Source organism: Pyrus communis, chromosome 1, assembly GCF_963583255.1.
Source record: "Pyrus communis chromosome 1, drPyrComm1.1, whole genome shotgun sequence".
NCBI lineage: Eukaryota > Viridiplantae > Streptophyta > Magnoliopsida > Rosales > Rosaceae > Pyrus > Pyrus communis.
This window is the reverse complement of record NC_084803.1, coordinates 10932085-10950607: the sequence shown is the minus strand read 5'-3', so window position 1 is coordinate 10950607 and position 18523 is coordinate 10932085. Positions and strand designations below refer to the sequence as shown.

At 38.0% G+C, this 18523-nt stretch overlaps 1 protein-coding gene, 1 long non-coding RNA gene and 1 pseudogene across 3 annotated transcripts; all 3 read left to right on the top strand.

The window, feature by feature from the left end:
- The first annotated feature begins 1680 nt into the window (after positions 1 to 1680).
- On the top strand, positions 1681 to 10244 carry LOC137718365 (uncharacterized). 2 transcript variants are annotated; one of them, XR_011065874.1, is made up of 7 exons: positions 1681 to 2139; positions 7961 to 8053; positions 8377 to 8481; positions 8629 to 8972; positions 9099 to 9527; positions 9665 to 9782; positions 9928 to 10244. It is a non-coding gene; the product is annotated as an uncharacterized lncRNA (long non-coding RNA). The 2 variants fall into 2 exon arrangements; XR_011065873.1 differs by having other exon boundaries at positions 8629 to 9527.
- Positions 10245 to 11378: 1134 nt separating this feature from the next.
- Positions 11379 to 15173, top strand: LOC137719154 (phospholipase D alpha 1-like). Its single transcript, XM_068458403.1, has 3 exons — positions 11379 to 11477; positions 12371 to 14264; positions 14740 to 15173. Exons 1-3 carry the CDS (start codon positions 11379 to 11381, stop codon positions 15171 to 15173), a joined length of 2427 nt encoding a protein of 808 aa, XP_068314504.1.
- Positions 15174 to 17121: 1948 nt separating this feature from the next.
- Positions 17122 to 17799, top strand: LOC137732391 (flavonoid 3',5'-hydroxylase CYP75B138-like; annotated as a pseudogene).
- The last annotated feature ends 724 nt before the right edge of the window (positions 17800 to 18523 follow it).

The following is an 18523-nucleotide window of genomic DNA, read 5'->3' as shown; positions in this document are numbered from 1 at the left end:
CAGTTGATTAAGAAAGAAACATCATCAATGTTTTGTACGACTAGTGTCATGAACTTTTCTATGAAATTTAGTTGACATCATTAGTTATCCGTCAACATATATGTTGCAGTTGATTAAGAAAGAAACATCATCAATGTCATGAACTTTTCTGTGAATCGATCGAGCTTCTAACGTCAAACTCTTACGTAATAGATTTTTCGGCATATTTGAAATACCGTTATGTGGTGGTATATATAGCATGTAAAAAAAAATTATAACTCGTGCATCATTTTTCAAGTAATACATCCTATAAATAGGACATATCAACATTGTCGCCCGCTCATCTTGTTAGCCCTAATGAGACATGCATTCATGCATTATGTAAATTTGTAATTAGTTACTGTGTACAGTTTGTTTATCAATTTTCCTACGTAAAGATTGTAAATAATCGTAAGTTTCCAAGGATATATGAAAATTATGAGATAAATATATAATATAGTGCTGGCCTCAAAAGTGCAAACTACAAAGTATGAAAGTGATCGATGGAGACTTCAAATAAAAGCCATTTAGTACGTAGTTGGTTTGATCATAAATATTTCTTTGCTCAAATTTCTTTATATCTTTGAAACTGTCTTGTTTTCTCTATATATGGGGTCCCCACCTGGGCTCTCACCACATTTTTGTAAACTAATTATCAACGATGCATGATTAAATCACATTTCGCCCTTAATTTATTACTTATAAAATTAAATTAGCCGATGAATGCTGTTTTAGAGTCCCACATTCTTTCTTTTCCCTTTCTTGTTAAGCAAGACTACACCAAATATCTTTCAAATTTATCTTCTTTTGTTTTACATTACTTTTCTTTCTTGAATGGTAAGCAAGCATCGTTAGATATTTTCTTTTTCATCTCGTGTCACAACTAATAGCAGAAAGAATTGGTGGGAACAAGAACATCAATGTATTCATTTGTGTCTATAAATGGCGAAGGAGAACAGAAATTGGAAATTAACTAAAAAAGCATGTGGTTCAATATCTTAGTGGATGAAATGTTGAGTTTTCACTAATCTGTCCAGCTTCGAAACTCCCCTTCCTCTAAAATATTGTAATACTTTCGAACCCCCACCTCTTTTCTTAACAATGATAATTTTTTTTTTTTTTTTTTAAAGTTGACTAAAATAATAATTTGACAAATCTCAAGTTGAATTATTGATTATTCAAATATTACCAATACATCATTTAAACACCAACGATATATTGATTGAATATTGACAAATATGAATTAAATATTGGAAACAATAAAAAATTGAAAATGAATCATTTCAGCCGAATTCTCAAGCTTGTATCTATATCACACTAAAAACATGACCCACATGACATCAATTCAACATTCATATAAACAAAAAATAATGTCATTTGTTAGGAGAAAAAATAGTAGTCAACTTGATTGTTAGATGGACAAAGAGACTATTAGCCTAAACTTTAAGAATTACTTTATCAACTTTTTAAAAGATATGGAGCAAAGTGTGTAATTCATAATAAGTAGTTTGGGCCTACCCAAAACTGGACAGAGAAATTTGGACCCATAAAGGATGAAAAGACAGATTTGGGCCTACCACTTGTGCCCTTTAATCGTTATTAAATAGCCCAAACTTCCTGTCCTATCTGGGTCCGAAGCTACATTCATGACGTGGCCCACGTACAGCCTACCATTCAACGGTAACTACCATTCTTTCACAACCCGCGAAACTGAGTCAGCACCGAGTTCAGCTACGACTCGTCACTCCCCACCCCCCTCACCCTCCTCATTCCCCTTGACTCGGTGTGAACTCGGAGTCCGCCATGCTCAAAGGCAAGCTCAAACTCCTGGAAAAGGCCAAGCGCGTTTTCCCGGACCGGATTGGCAGCCTGGTCGCGGGATTCGAAGACAAAGAGGAAGAAAATGATGGGTCCGACTTGGTGTTCGAGTCGGGCGAGGAGCTGGAGACGATTCTGCCAAACGGGTGCGGGTCCGGCAGAGAAAGAGATTGACGAAGACGATGAGGATTTTGATGATGAGAAGGTGGATAGGGAATCGGATTTGAGGGTCCGGCAGAGACCCGAAATGGAGGTGTCGGGCTCGGTGTCGTTGTTGGCGGCCATTGCCTCGGATGATAAAAGGTCTGATCTTGCATTTTTATTTTTTATTTTATTTTATTTTTTGTAACTAGTTACATTACTGGTGTATTTTTTTTTTTTTTTTTTTTTTTTTTTGGTATATAAGAGACATTTTACTTAAAACTAATCTAAGTGTTACGAAGGGAATTTGAACTCGGATGCATAGATAAATATATTAACTATAGTTAACATATGGCTATGTCCACTTCTCTATGGAAGGTGTAACTTTAGAATATGTAAGCCGATATTTAGGATGAAGGAAAACAGTAGTACCACACTCGGAACCTTTGCCTTTGTGGGTTTTGTTTGAGTTGCAATAAAAAAACAAGACAATGTTGATAGTTTATTGATCGTTGTTACCTACATTTCTGCAGAAACCATATAGATCATGTTGTTAAGAGTACATCCTCACATAGCAGCAACGTATCAAAACCACCACCAAATTAGATTCTTACTTAGTTGTTAAGCTTGTGATGTGTAGTGATTAGTTATTTGTATTATGTTGAGTTGGCACACATATTTGGGATATGGTATTTATGTATAAATACCTTATGTATGGTTCTGTTGAATGAATGAATAAACACAATTATATTTCTCTCTCTAGAATTCTCTCCTTCTCTCTCTATAACAGTTTTCCCTCTTTGGATTCTGAGTTTCGTTTGAGTTCTCAGAAACAAAACCGTGAGGGCTTGGTCGGGGCCCAAAGCGGACAATATCGTGCTATGGTGGAGTCGAGTCTAGGATGTGGTGGGGACCCAGGCCGGGATGTGACAATTGGGTATCAGAGCCAATCCCTGACCGGAAGTGTGCCGACGAGGACGTCGGGCCTTAAGGGGGGGGTGGATTGTAACATCCCATATTGCCCATAGAAGTGAATCCTCTAAGCCTTATATGTATATTCTCATCTCTACCTAGCATGAGGTCTTTTGGGAACTCATTGGCTTCGGGTTCCATCGGAACTCCGAATTTTAACGAGTTTGCGTGAGAGCAATCCCATGATGGGTGACTCATTGGGAAGTTCTCGTGTGAGTTTCTAGAATTGTCTAACCGACTCTGATTCGGTGCTTCCCTCTCTTCTTGAAACTTCCTAGCGTTTCTTGAATTTTCTTACCTCCCAAACAGATTGCTGCTTCTCTAATCTCAATCCAACAAATCTTGATATGACGACTGCTGCAAACTTCTCCAATTCTACTTCTCAACCTCCTGCAAACCCTAATTCCCCAGCGAATCTCCCTCACAATGACATCTCCAACCTCTCGATCATGTCAATTGGATCGATTTCCACTACAAATGTCACTGGAATGGTTCCGACGAAGCTCAATCGTCAGAACTATATCACTTGGCACAGTCTCTTCATCTCTGTCATGAAGCGTTTCACGCTTCTTGGACTCATCAATGGCGAGGACCTGTGTCCTCTTAAATTTGTTCAAAATTCCACTGGCGAGTGTGTGCTCAATGATTCTTTTGAGGCCTGGTGTGAGCGCGATCAAATTCTGACCATTTGGATCAACTCTACGCTTTTTGAAGATCTTCTTCCCTTGACCATTGGCATGGAAGACTCTCGTTCTCTTTGGCAATCTCTTGAACAACGTTTCTCTGGTGCTTCTTGCACACATGTTCACAGTCTTCGATCGAAGATCCACACGATTTAGAAAGGTGATTCTTCCATGACCGACTTTCTGAATTCAATTAAAGATATCTCTGATAAACTTGCTTTTGCTGGTAAACCACTGTCTGAATCCGATCTTGTGGCGTACATCTTGTCTGGACTACCTGATGAATCTGAGTCGTTTGTTGACTCTATTGAGACTCGCAATGAATCTGTGACTGCTAATGAACTTCATGGTCTCTTATTGAGCAAAGAAATCTCGCTCCAAAAATGTAAAACTAGAGCCTCTTCCTCATTAACTGCACCATTTCATGCTTATGTTGCTCAATCCGCCAATTCTGGAGACATCTCGAACAGAGGCAACTGGAACAATAACAATTTTCGAAATCGGAATCGGTCTAATCAGAATCGTAATTTTGGGGGAAACAAACCTAACAACTGGAACAACAACAATTCCAGTGGTATCCTTGGTGCTGGTCTTTCTCGCCAAAACTTTGGTCAATCCTCCTTCTCTGGTCGTTCTGTACAATGCCAGCTATGCCTTCAATATGGTCACTGGACTCCCACATGCAATCGTCTCTCTCAATTTACATCCACCTCAACAAACACTTTCACTCAAGCTCTCACAACAATGTCTGCCATGACTTCTGTTGCACCTCCTAGCTATTGGCTCACTGATAGTGGTGCATCTCTTCGCGTCTCACTTGATCCCTCCATACTCAAGTCTGCCATTCCCTATTCTGGAAGTGATCAACTTTTTGTTGGTGATGGAAAAGGTTTGTGCATTTCTCATACCGGTTATGCCCTCATTCACACAAAAAATGCTTCTTTTCAATTGAATAATGTCCTTTTAGTTCATCATGCATCACATAACTTGTTATCTGTTTACAAGTTTGTCTATGACAATTGGTGTTCCCTGACATTTGATCTTTGTGAGTTCTATGTCAAGGACCTAAGAATTGTGAAGATGCTTTTCTAGGGCCCCAGTGAAGGAGGCTTGTACCCCTTCTACTGGAATGCTTCCAATGGTGTTTCTGGGATTGCAATCTCTCATATTGCTCTAATAATTGCTAAGGCTGACATCCATATCTGGCATCGAAGACTTGGACACCCTTCTAGGGGAGTTTGACATTTTGTTATGCATAAGAATAATCTCCCTGTAATTGGTTCTGTTAATAACTTGTTAATGTGCACTGCATGTCAATTTGGGAAAGCTTCTAAGCTCCCATTTTCATCTTTACCTTGTACTTCCACTAGACCACTTCCACTTCAGGTTCTCCACACTGATGTATGAGGTCCCTCTCTCACATCTTCATGTACTGGTTACAGATTTTATCTAATAATAGTGGACAATTTTACTAAATATAGTTGCCTTTATCCTCTATATTTCAAGTATGATGTATTCTCTACTCTCAAGACATTTCTTTTAAAGATTCAAACTCTTCTTGACTTCAAAGTTCAAAGTATAAGATCAAATACAGGGGATGAATTCTTGAATAAGTCACTCCAAGGTTTTCTTAATGATCAAGGCATCACCCATCAGTTGAGTTGCTCTCACACTCCTGAGCAAAATGGGTGTGCAGAGAGAAAGCATCGACATGTTGTTGAAATGGGCAGAACACTGTTATCTCAAAGTGGTTTACCTGCAAAGTTTTGGGTTGAAGCTTTTCAAACTGATATCTATCTCATTAATCGGTTGCCTTCTCAATCTTCTGTGATCAGTCCTTGGGAACTCATGTTTCATGCTTCTCCTAAGTATCACACACTGAAGACTTCTGGATGTGCTTGCTACCCATGGTTATAGCCTTATTTGAGCGACAAATTGGACTCAAAGAGTAAACAATGTGTTTTTCTAGGTTATAGCTTAAATCATAGTGGCTATAGGTGCTTGGATCCTATCACCAATAGACTATACATCTCAAGACATGTGGTGTTTGATGAGTCCTTATTTCCTTAAAAGCATCTTTCTTCTCTGGTTTCATCTGAGCAATCATGTTCACAGCAGCAATCCGATCCTCCTATTTCTCTTTCTCTTCCATTACCAGTGTCACATTCTGAGAAACAAACAAAAACTGCAGCTTTCAATTCTGAGCAACAAAATACATCTTCTCATGTCCAAATTTGATTCACTCTCTAGCTACATCTTCTAGCACAGAAGCATCTCCCACTACCTTATCTACATCAGATTCATCTCAGTCATCATCATTCCATCCTCCAACTCTTGTCAATAATCACCGTATGATTACAAGAGCAAAGGCAGGTATTCATAAACCCAAGGTGTTCACTGCTACTAAACACCAACTCCCATCTTTAGTTGATTCTCTTACCAAGTTACCCACTACTCCATCGACTTTTCTCCAAGGCTCTAAGCACTCTCACTGGATGAAAGCTATGCAATCTGAGTTCCAAGCATTGCAGTCCACTAGAACTTGGGAATTGGTTCCTAATAATTCAAATTACAATCTTATAGGTTGCAAATGGGTTTTCAAAGTTAAGCACAAAACAGGAAGGCTTGGACTTCTTAGAAACCTTTAGTCCAGTTGCAAAGCCTACTACTATCAGGATCTTACTCTCCATTGCTGTTAACTATGATTGGTTTATACATCAACTTGATGTAAGTAATGCCTTCCTCCATGGTCATTTAAAGGAAGATGTACATATGATTTAGCCCCCTGGTTCTGTAGATCCTTCCAAACCTCATCATGTCTGCAAGCTTAGGAAATCACTCTATGGTCTTAAACAAGCTCCTCGAGCTTGGTATGAAGCTTTCTACAATGCTATTCTTTCTCTGGGATTCAGTTCATCATATTATGATACCAGTCTCTTTATTAAAAGGGATACTTCTATTACTTTTATATTGGTCTATGTTGATGATATAATCATCATTGGAAGTTCAACTATTGAGTGTCAATCTACCATATCCAAACTGCAAGCTTTGTTCCCTGTTAAGGATCTGGGAGATATTCACTATTTTTTAGGCATTGAAGTTCAAAGATCAACAAAGGGCTTGCTTATGCATCAGTATTAGTATGCATTAGACTTGCTCAGAGAGACAGATATGCTTGGAACTAAACCTTGTGCAACACCTGTGTCTACTTCCAAACTGGATCACTTAGGCACACTATTATCTGATCTCACTCATTATAGGTCCACAGTTGGTGCTTTACAATATCTAACTTGGACCAGACTTGATTTAGCCTTTGTTGTCAATCAAGTTTGCCAATATATGCATTCTCCAAGAACCATTCATCTATAGGCAGTCAAGCGCATCCTGAGATATCTCAAGGGCACTGTTGATTCAGGACTTTGGTTCACTAAAGGCACTCAATGTCTCATTGCTTGGTCTGATGTAGATTGGGCGAGTTGCCCTGTGGATAGAAGATCCACCAATGGCTATTGTGTGTTCTTAGGTCCTAATCTAATCTCTTGGAGTGCTAAGAAACAAGCCACATTTGCTAGATCATCAACAGAGGCTGAGTATAGGTCTCTTGCAAATACTGCTGCTAAGTTAACTTGGGTGTGCAAGATTCTGCAAGATATATCCGTCCCTTTGCTCAAGACACCGATCATCTACTCTGATAACAAAAGTGCCACTGCTCTTGCATTCAATCCTATTTTTCATGCTCGAACCAAGCATGTTGAAATAGACTATCACTACATCCGAGAGAAAGTTTTACTTGGTCATATTGGTGTACAACATGTTACTTCACTTCTCCAAATTGCAGATGTTTTCACCAAGTCTTTGGTTGCTGATCAATTTGCTGCTCTTACTTCCAAGCTATTAGTTTGATCACCTTCCTTCAACTTGAGGGGGTGTGTTAAGAGTACATCCTCACATAGCAGCAATGTATCAAAACCACCACCAGATTAGATTCTTACTCAGCTGTTAAGCTTGTGATGTGTAGTGATTAGTTATTTGTATTATGCTGAGCTAGCACATACATTTGGGATAGGATATTTATGTACAAATACCTTATGTATGGTTCTGTTGAATGAATGAATAACCACAATTATATTTCTCTCTCTCTCTCTCTCTCTCTCTCTCTCTCTCTCTCTAGAATTATCTCCTTCTCTCTCTTTAACAGTTTTCCCTCACTGGATTCTGAGTTTCAACACATATCGGGCATTACAATTTGTTGTTTGTATTCTTCTTTTATTCTTTGTCCAGGTAATTTTCTGCTTTAGGATTTTTATCTATTTTTCTTTTCCAATTAGCTTTCTCAGCCAGAGATAAATTTGGAAAAGTTACAGAGAAGCGCTCGCTCTGGGCTTCCGGATGGAGGAGTTTTGCATGCAATGACGTGGAAGGTACTGACTTTGTTTCACTAGCTGCTTCTGCAATGTAAACTTTGTTACTGTTGTTTTTTTCTACTAGATTAACAAATCTTAAGAGTTCAGACCACAAGTATTACTTAGGAAAGGGTTCCTCAGTCTTGGTTTCTGAGGTGAATGTGTTGTTTTGTTTTCTATGCGTATGTGTATATCATTGTGTGTGTGTGTGTGTGTGTGTGTGTGTATTGATTTTTCAAACCTTTGAACAACAAAAGGCTAGCGATGACAAGTAACTTGTTGACTGATAATTTAGATGCGTGTATATATTTAATGATTGTCCTTACATTTCATGCACACAGCTGCTTTTGGGTTATCTACCTCCTTCCTGGGATTTATGGGAAAAAGAACGGATTGAAAACCGACAAAAATATGCCAAGCTTAAAGAGGAGCTCCTCCTGAGTCCTGTAAGATGCTCGCCAAGTTTCCTAGTGAACAAACTGTACAGTAGCAATTTATTTACATAGGTTTATATTTTACAGAACAATAGCTATTCATCAGAAGCAATAATTTTGTTAGTGTTTATTATGCACTAATCAAAATCTTGAATCTAGGCAGTCACAAATCACCACGAGAAAATTTGGTGATTTCAGTTATTGCAATCGGCCTGCTGACGGCAATGTTGATGCACCGCTGAAGCGATATGAAATTTCCGAGGAAGATCACCCTTTAAGCCTTGGTAAGGCTAGTGTTTGGCATCAATACTTTCTGTTAAAATGCCTTTTTCATTATAAGGCTGTATCTTGGCTGCCTTCGGTACGATTAGGTGACGTTAATCCTGCTACATGTTTATTTATAGCATACAGAGATTGTAGAACAGATAGACCGTGATTTGAAACGAACACACCCGGATCTGAAATTCTTCTCGTGGGATTTATCATTCAGTGGGAAACACAGGGTATACGATTCCCACAAAATAAAATATTTCTTAAGTTAGCTCCTTGTGTGTGTTTGTCTCACATGTCCAGCAAATAGATGACTGACGGTGTCACTAACTCGATCTTTGCTGCATTTCCCTTTTAAGGAATCAATGAGAAGCATTCTTCTGCTACTTGCAAATTAAATGCAGCAATCCGCTATGTGCAAGGCATGAGTGAGGTCTTGGCGCCAATATACCATGTCCTTAGTACTGACACGAATGAGCAAAATGCGGTAAGAGAATTGCCTGGAAACATTTAAATGTTTTTGTCTTATAAATGTTTGACATAACTTGCATATATTGTCCAAGTGTAAAAAGAAGCAAAGCTGCAGGATGGTTTCGTTCTGCAGGTAAATGCAGAAGCAGATAGCTTCTCTTGTTTTGTTCGACTCTTGAGTGGCTCAGTGGATCACTTTTGCGAACTGGATAACAGTGCAGTTTGTATACTCTGTGCTCTCTCCGCTTGTCAGAGTTATTGAAAGCCAACGGTGAGGAACTGTGGAAGCATCTTGAGTTCAATACAAGTCTACAAAGGTAAAATTATATCAGAGCGAATTACAAGATTCAGTTTAACCATTTTTTCGCATTTTTGTGGGGAACTAAGATGCCATTTTCAACAGATTGTGTTGCGCCTAACTTCGTGGCTTTTTAAAAAATGCCCTCCCTTACAGGTGAAACAGCAATACTTTGGATTCAGATGGATCACATTACTACTTACACGAGAATTCAACTTCCAAACCATCATGAGAATTTGGGATTCACTACTGAGCAGCCCTTTTTGGTGCGCAGGTATATCTCCCTCCCCATCTCTTTGTGTGCTAGTAACCCAGTAGTCAGTATGGCAATCAGCTTTCCTCTTTTTTTTTGTCAATTTTAGTTTGATGATGCGCCGTTATGAACAAACACTGATTTCTTCAAAAAACAACTTCTGCAGGATATGCTTCTAAAAATTTGTTGCGCAATGCTGCTATGCATGAAAAGTAGACTGTTAAGTGGTGATTTTGTGGCAAACTTAATACTTATGCAGCGCTATCCAGATATTAACATCGAACATCTTCTCCATGTAGCTCGGGATCTTAGTTATGAACCCATCTTCATATCGTTCGTCTTTGTCCCTGTAAATCCAATACCAACACGCACGATTCTGTACGCATTTTTCACTTACCGGTTCGTAAAGATGAACAAAACAACTGTTGCTTTAGCTAATTTGTGGCGAACAATTCTCAATGATATGGAAAATGTTTTGCAACCTGCAGCCAATCAGGCTGAATTTCATGAATTTTCAGATGCATGAGTATCTCACAAACGTAATCAATTAATTAAGGCTGGTTGGCTCGCTCACGTCCCTGTAAGAACAATCACAGATTGACCCTCAAAATCAGCTGCAGAAAATTAATTAATTTGCAATTTGGCACCTTAAATAAAAGCCTTTGTGATCAACTAGAAGGTTTATTTATTCATGTTTCCTCAACTTGGCATGTTTCCGTCAGTTGATTTGACTTCTAATTAATTGGATTACGAATTTTTTCATAGACCTCACATTTTTTTATAATTAAATTTTATGTGTTAAACACAAAGAAAACTCGGAATTGAAATAATTTTGATACATCATATTTCAATAAACATACAAAAGTCAAGAATAATTTCAGATAACAGGTTGACACAATGAATTGTATCACATAATTTATATGATCACGCGGTACAATTATCATACCTAATACATTTTAGAATTATGGTACCTAATACGTTTTCCATCAAACTAATCACCTTTTTCAGCAACCTATTTGCTGTTAAGAAGCCTCAAAATTTGAATGCGACAGTTAGGATAGAATGTTTATCCAAAATGGTAGTCAAAACTAGAGCAAGTTTTGAATTTTAAATACGAATTTAACGTAATCTCCGCCATTTGATAACATGCTAATCCTATTGCGTGGCTGTTTACCTGCACCACCACTGCATATCTTAGTATTTTTATTCTGTTCACAATTGTTTCGAACGCAACCACTCCAAAATAACAGAAAAATAAAACGAAACCACTCGGAAATATACGCATACATTATCTTCATTTTTCTCCACCATGCTTCAATTCAGACTTGTTTCATACAATATACCCATATATTAATATGATGTCTGTATATATATGTAGACAATAATTTCAGGAAGTGACAACTCAATACAATCTCATTTGTTATTTTTCGTGATTTGGTTTGACTTGTATGTTCTTGGTCTCACCTTTTGTTCCAAAATTTAGAACTTCTTGTTCCTTGCGAGGTAATTAATGCTTCATTTTTGTTCAGCAGCATAAAAGATACTTGTGATTTAGTTGATTGCCGAATCTGCTAGCTAGCCTGTGTTCGATTTGCGGATACAGTTCTAGAGATCGATATGGCGGCGAAACCAGTGCTACTGCATGGAGTTCTCCATGCAACCATCTACGAGGTTGACAGGCTCATGGCTGGTGGTTGCTGCATTTTCTTCTGCAAAGTATAAATCTGTTTGTCCCTTTTCTCTCTGAATTGTGTTGTTTATCATGTTATTTCAGTTTCTAATTTTTCCTTCTCAAAACTTGATGATCAAGTCATAATTTATTTTTCCTTTAAACTTGTTTTGCTTTAGATTCATATATTATTATCTCTAACAATTCAATCATGATCCAAAAATTTCTAATTATTTTCTTGTACAATAAATTATTATGGCGTATTCATCGTTAGTTTTATTTCCGCATGAGAGGTGATAGTAGCATATTCCGACGAATCATTTCTTCAAAAAGAAGAAGAGTATATGTGAAAACACTTATTTGAAATATCACTTATCAAATTTGATTGTGGAATACAATTTTTTTTTGAAGAATTCTCCATGATATAATCGAACTTCCATGTTTGGCTGTGTGATTTCGTCCTGCAAAGTGGCTGCAACTACAGTAACATTTACTGTATCTGTATTCCAACTTTCAGGGGACCATCATCCTAATTACAAGACATTTTCAACCTTGAGTCAATAATGGCATCTTGATCTATGCCCATAAATGACCCGCAAGTCGCCATGGCATTATTGATTTTTATGATAAATTCTACTTGATTTTGGACTCATGTGATGCTTGACCACTTAAATTTCATTTTGCGACATTTTACTAACTAAACATTTTGATTTGTGCTTAAAAAGCTCGCCGTTAGTTTCAGAGCATTGTTATCGACACTCTAAAAATGTCATATGCACTTCTTTCTATTTAAATTTTATCTTGGTACTTTCACAATTTCAGACAACAAAAAAAAAAAAAAAAAAAAAATCCTCAACGGGTTGTGTGACCTGCTTTGACTTGCTAAATGTAATGTGAGAAATCTAACTTCAGTAAATGTCATGATTCAATTTCATTGCAGTTTCTTGGAGAGTCAGTAGGGTTTGGGAAAGGTTCCAGACTCTATGCAACAATTGATTTGGAAAATGTAAGAGTCGGACGAACTAGACTGCTTGAGAACTCAACGAAAAATCCCCAGTGGTGTGAATCTTTTCATATTTACTGTGCACACATGACTTCAAATGTTGTTTTCTCCATTAAAGAAGACAATGCTTTCGGGGCCAAAGTGATCGGAAGGGCTCACATGCCGGCTGCAGAACTCCTCAACAGCGAAGTAGTAGATAGATGGGTTAAGATCATCTATCACAACAAACCTCTGCATGGACGTTCGAAAATTCACGTGAAGTTGCGTTTCTTTAACGTAAACCAGGAGTCGAATTGGTCTCGTGGAATAAGAAGTCCTGAATTCCAAGGAGTTCCATACACATTTTTCACTCAGAGGAATGGTTGCAGAGTTACCCTTTATCAAGATGCTCATGTCCCTGAAAATTTCACCCCACAAATCCCTCTTGCTGGTTCCAAGTGTTATGAACCGCACCGATGCTGGGAAGACATTTTTAATGGCATTTCTAATGCAAAACACTTGATATACATAGCAGGTTGGTCTGTATGTACTAAAATCACATTAGTAAGGGACCCAAAGAGGCAAATCCCGGGAGGTGATTTGACCCTCGGAGAGCTTCTTAAGAAGAAGGCAGATGAAGGAGTGAAAGTCCTAATGCTTGTGTGGGATGACAGAACTTCAGTGAAGTTGCTAAAGAGAGATGGAGTGATGGCTACTCATGATGAAGACACTGAAAGTTACTTCCACAACACAGCAGTTCATTGCGTGTTGTGTCCCCGAAACCCTGACAACGGGAATAGCATTGTCAAGGATTTACAGGTGTCCACCATGTTTACGCATCACCAGAAGATTGTCGTGGTGGACAGTGAATTGCCTAATGGAGGAGGGTTGGAAAAGAGGAGGATTGTGAGCTTCATTGGTGGCATTGATCTTTGTGATGGAAGATATGACACACCTTCACATCCCATTTTCAGGACTTTAGACACAACACACAAGAATGATCTCCATCAGCCTAATTTTGGGGGCGCTTCGATCACAAAAGGTGGTCCAAGGGAGCCTTGGCACGACATACATTGTCAGTTGGAAGGGCCTATTGCGTGGGACGTCTTATTCAATTTTGAGCAAAGGTGGAGGAAACAAGGTGGGAAGGACTTGCTTGTTGAACTCAGAGAGCTTGATGACACATTTATGCCACCATCTCCGGTTATGTCCCCTCAAGACCATGATACATGGAATGTTCAGCTGTTTCGCTCCATCGATGGAGGAGCTGCATTCGGATTCCCTGACTCCCCCGAAGATGCTGCCAGGGCAGGCCTTGTCACCGGGAAAGATCACGTGATTGATCGAAGCATTCAGGATGCTTACATCAATGCCATTCGGCGCGCAAAGTCTTTTATCTACATCGAAAATCAGTACTTTCTTGGAAGCTCTTTCGGATGGCATTCAGATTATGCTACCCTTAAAGTTGAGGAGGTTGGTGCTTTGCATCTGATCCCAAAGGAACTGTCACTAAAGATTGTTAGTAAGATTGAAGCCGGAGAAAGATTTACGGTTTACATTGTGATGCCAATGTGGCCAGAGGGCATCCCGGAAAGCCAAACCGCTCAGGCAATGTTGCATTGGCAGAGGATGACGATGGACATGATGTATAGGGACATTGTTCAAACTCTCAAAGTCAAGGGGATTGAGGCAAACCCTAAGGATTATTTGGCATTCTTTTGCCTTGGTAACCACGAGAAGAAGCTACCCGGAGAATATGAACCTCCGGAAAAACCAGAACATGGATCAGATTACAGTCGAGCACAACAAGCAAGGCGGTTCATGATCTATGTTCATGCCAAGGTGATAATAGGTAAGCCAATCTTATATCACATTCTTCTTAATTAATTATTCTAACTTTTAATTTAACTTAAAGAAAACACGCATTGAGAAAATCTCACTTCTACTCAATTTTCTTCAGTTTTGTTCCTTTTTATTAACATAGTTGATTGTTCTAAGGGTGTAGAATCATCAGGTAGAGCTTAAAATTTAGATTCTAATCTTGGGTTGGTTTATCATTTCGAGTTTAGGTTCCAAACTTCATATTCGCCCCAAATGTAATACTTAAAACCTGAAATCAAAGCTCCAAAGCGTGATTATGAACTCTAAATTATCAACTCTTTTTCAATAAACGGATCAAAGTAGAACAAAGTTGATAATAAGTGAGATTTTCTCGAAACATCCTTTCTTAAAGAAAAAGTGGACGTCCCTACAATAGAATCATGGATTTGTATGCAGGACAAACATATACTGATTCAAGTGTTTGAAATGCGTTGCATAATTTGCAGTTGATGACGAGTACATAATCACTGGGTCCGCAAACATCAACCAAAGATCAATGGATGGAGCCAGGGATTCGGAGATTGCCATGGGGGCCTACCAACCCTATCATCTATCCACCGGAAAGCCAGCCCGGGGACAAATTCATGGCCTCAGAATGTCATTGTGGTATGAACACTTGGGCCTGCTTAATGACATCTTTCTTGAACCACAAAATGTGGAATGCATAAGAAAGGTGAACCAAATTGCAGACCAGCATTGGGACCTTTATTCATGTGACACATTGGATGGTGACTTGCCAGGGCATTTGCTTAGCTACCCCATTGCAGTTACTGAAAATGGAGAGGTCACAGAATTGCCCGGAACAGAATTTTTTCCGGACACCAAGGCTCGAATTCTCGGGTCGAAATCTGATTTGCTTCCTTCAGTCCTCACGACTTAGGAGTAAAAAGGTTTCTTCTCATTGTAAATATGTGTTAATATAATAAGAAGTTACCTTACACAATTACAAAAGAAAATTACCGTAGATCGGATAATTCGCTATGTTTTTATCACAATTATTATTTTTATTAGCTACATATGTGATTGCAACATAAATTTGATCAAATATAATTTGTATCTAGTGGAAATTTTGATGCTTGTATTTTATCAAATTTCACTCTCTTAGTCTCTTTCTTTCGCCCTCTTCCCCACCTACCTCCTCCTCATAAATTTGTCCTTGCGTTATATTTTTATTATTGATTTCCCTCTCAAATTTCCTTTTATTTTGGTTGAAGTTGGCTTTAGTTTTCAACATCACTTCTTTTGTTGATAAGAAATTTCGAAGATAACTATTGGTTTTGATGAGTGAGACCATCTTCATGAACACCCTTTCACATCTCTCCCTCTCAAAAACCCTATTGGAAAAAGAACATGAACATATTATCAACAACCATTTTTACAATTATTGGGATTTGATATTTGCCTTTGGCACCATTAACATTAACACTTTAAAGGTGTTGCCAAAAACTTTAACACTTTAAGGTAGTCCTTCGTTACTCTTATGGTAATACTGTCACGTAATGAGTGAGATACTCACATGTATATTTCAAATCATAAAATTGAAATAATACCGTATTAGATTTTTGACTTGTCTTAATTCCTATTCAAAAAAAAATTTATAGTCTAATCATATATTGCATACAGACGGTCGTTTACAAGAATTTCTCACTAAATTAAAAGAAAAGTGACTCATATTCATTATCACGAAAGTATTTGAATCTTTGTCAATCATCTATATTAGGTTAAATATGTTGCCCGTGCTATCTTCTCATATCTTCCATTTTTTCTCCTCCTTTGAATCGCTGCCAATATAATCCAAGCCAGATATGCTTGTTCCCTATCTTACTCAAACTATAAAAATATAAAATAATTCCTAACCAGTTATGTTCTGCATAATGTTGTTTATGTAGTCTTCTTCTATCCCATATTCTAAAATTTGGCCAACATCCAACCACAATCCAAGGCCTTTTGCTTATTGGCTTTTGGGAACCTAACAAGCCACACATGTAACATTCTGACTGAGTAATGTTAACTGCTGAGGCATGCATGTGCTTGCTGCAAGCTTCCTACATATTTTATTTCTTAATTTTTTTTTTTCATCGAAGCTATGAGAAAAACTAACATCGCGCGGATATATGATTATTGTGGTTTTTTATATCAATAATACACAAAAACACTGTTATGTGATGTTTTATATAATTAATATAAAATACCATAATGATATTTTACTCATGTCATATAAGTTGCTTTCAAGCTCAAAACTTTTAAAACTCTATTGGCGCTCAGTCGTTTTCCTATCTTCAACTAAATCTGACTATCAACAACTCCAATATTTTGGCATGGAACGGCCTGACATGTCATGCATGACGACGGCTGCGTATATCAAAGAAGGAAAAAAAAAAAAAACCTAATAATTGAGCCCCATTATCTCAAGCTCCATTATATTCAAGAGTGCAATCCACCACTCTTCATTTCATCTAGGTCCAACAAATATTACCCCATTTCCTGCAGCATTTTGACTGATTTACCACATCAAACTCATCAATCACGATTCACAAAACGAGCCTCTTTCGGAAACAGCATCTTGATCGTTACGTCTTTTGTGTAGGTAGGAAACTTGAAACTTTATGTGGTTAGGTATTGGTGTTAAGAGGGTGCATTGCACGCAGCTACCATTCCATATTAATACTCACATTGCCTAAGATTGTGGTTATGTATTGGTAATTGTACTCTTGTACAAAGTACCTAACCTCCTACCTGTATGAAAGTTACTTTCCACATGAGGATTCGTTTTCCCTAGTTTCCAGAGAGCCAATTAGTACAGTAACACAACTTTCCATGGACAGGATATGGTGGTGGGTGGGACTGACACTTCCTCCAACATAACTGAGTTTGCAATGGCTGAAATCATGAACAAACTAGATATGATGGAAAAAGCCCAGCAAGAGTTAGAAGGCATAGTTGGCAAACACAACATTGTAGAAGAATCCCACATCAACAAATTGCCATACTTACAAGCTGTGATGAAAGAAACTTTGCGCATGCACCCAGCCTTGCCTCTGTTAGTCCCTCATTGCCCAAGTGAAACATGCATTGTGGGATAGTACACCATTCCAAAAAGATCTTGGATTTTCATCAATGTTTGGGCCATACACAGAGACCCTTCGATTTGGGAAAACCCGTTGGAGTTCAATCCAAAGCGGTTCTTGGATAGCAAATGGGACTATAGTGGGAAAGACTTCAACTATTTTCTATTTGGGTCAGGCAGAAGGATATGTGTTGGAATTGCAATGGCTGAGAGGATGGTGATGCATTCACTTGCTACACTTTTGCATTCTTTCGATTGGAAATTGCCAGAGGGAGAGAAGTTGGATCTTTCTGAGAAGTTTGGGATTGTGTTGAAGAAGAAGATACCTTTGATTGCCATCCCAACTCCAAGGTTATCGGATCCAGCACTCTATGAGTAGAACAATGCTGCTATCAAATTCCTTATAATACTTCACTTGAAATAATTAATACCAACTTAAGCCCAAAAATATTTCTTGAAAACTGCATGTTTACGATAATGTTCTATTGTGAGATATCGATATATATATGTGTGTGTGTGTGTGTGTGTGTAGATTATGAATTTATACCAAACTTATGTTCCTAGAAATTTCTAGGTATAAGAGCATTTGTTATTGTGTGTGTGTGTGTGTGTAGATTATGAATTTATACCAAACTTATGTTCCTAGAAATTTCTAGTTATAAGAGCATTTGTTATTGAAAACCTCAAGCTGATGTCCACTTTCTACGGTTTTCTTTTCTCAAGCATTTCCAGATTTGACTTGTTTTATTCTTCTCTGTTCGAATGATCAAAAGTGATATCTCAAATTGCTGAAGTCTGAAGGATAGGACTAATTCCCAGTGAAACACGAAAAATTACAATAAAATTGTGATATTGAATCGCCTAGATATTAGGTTGAGACGTTGGTATCTCATTCTCTTTAAAGAAATTCAAGGCCACTGTGGTTTAACAAAAGTTCTCGAACCGGTGCAGCAGTATATATCCTAACTTGCCCCCTCCAGAATATAATAGTCCAACTGTATCATCATGTGACTAAAACCTAGCTGCACAAAAAGGAAGAGTCCACAAAGACACCCTTCAGTGGCCAATAAGTAAAAGATGGAAAAGATGGAGGCATGAAGAACAATAGATGTAGAGGAAAATGCTAGTGGGATGATAAATAAAAATATGATGGAGAAAATACT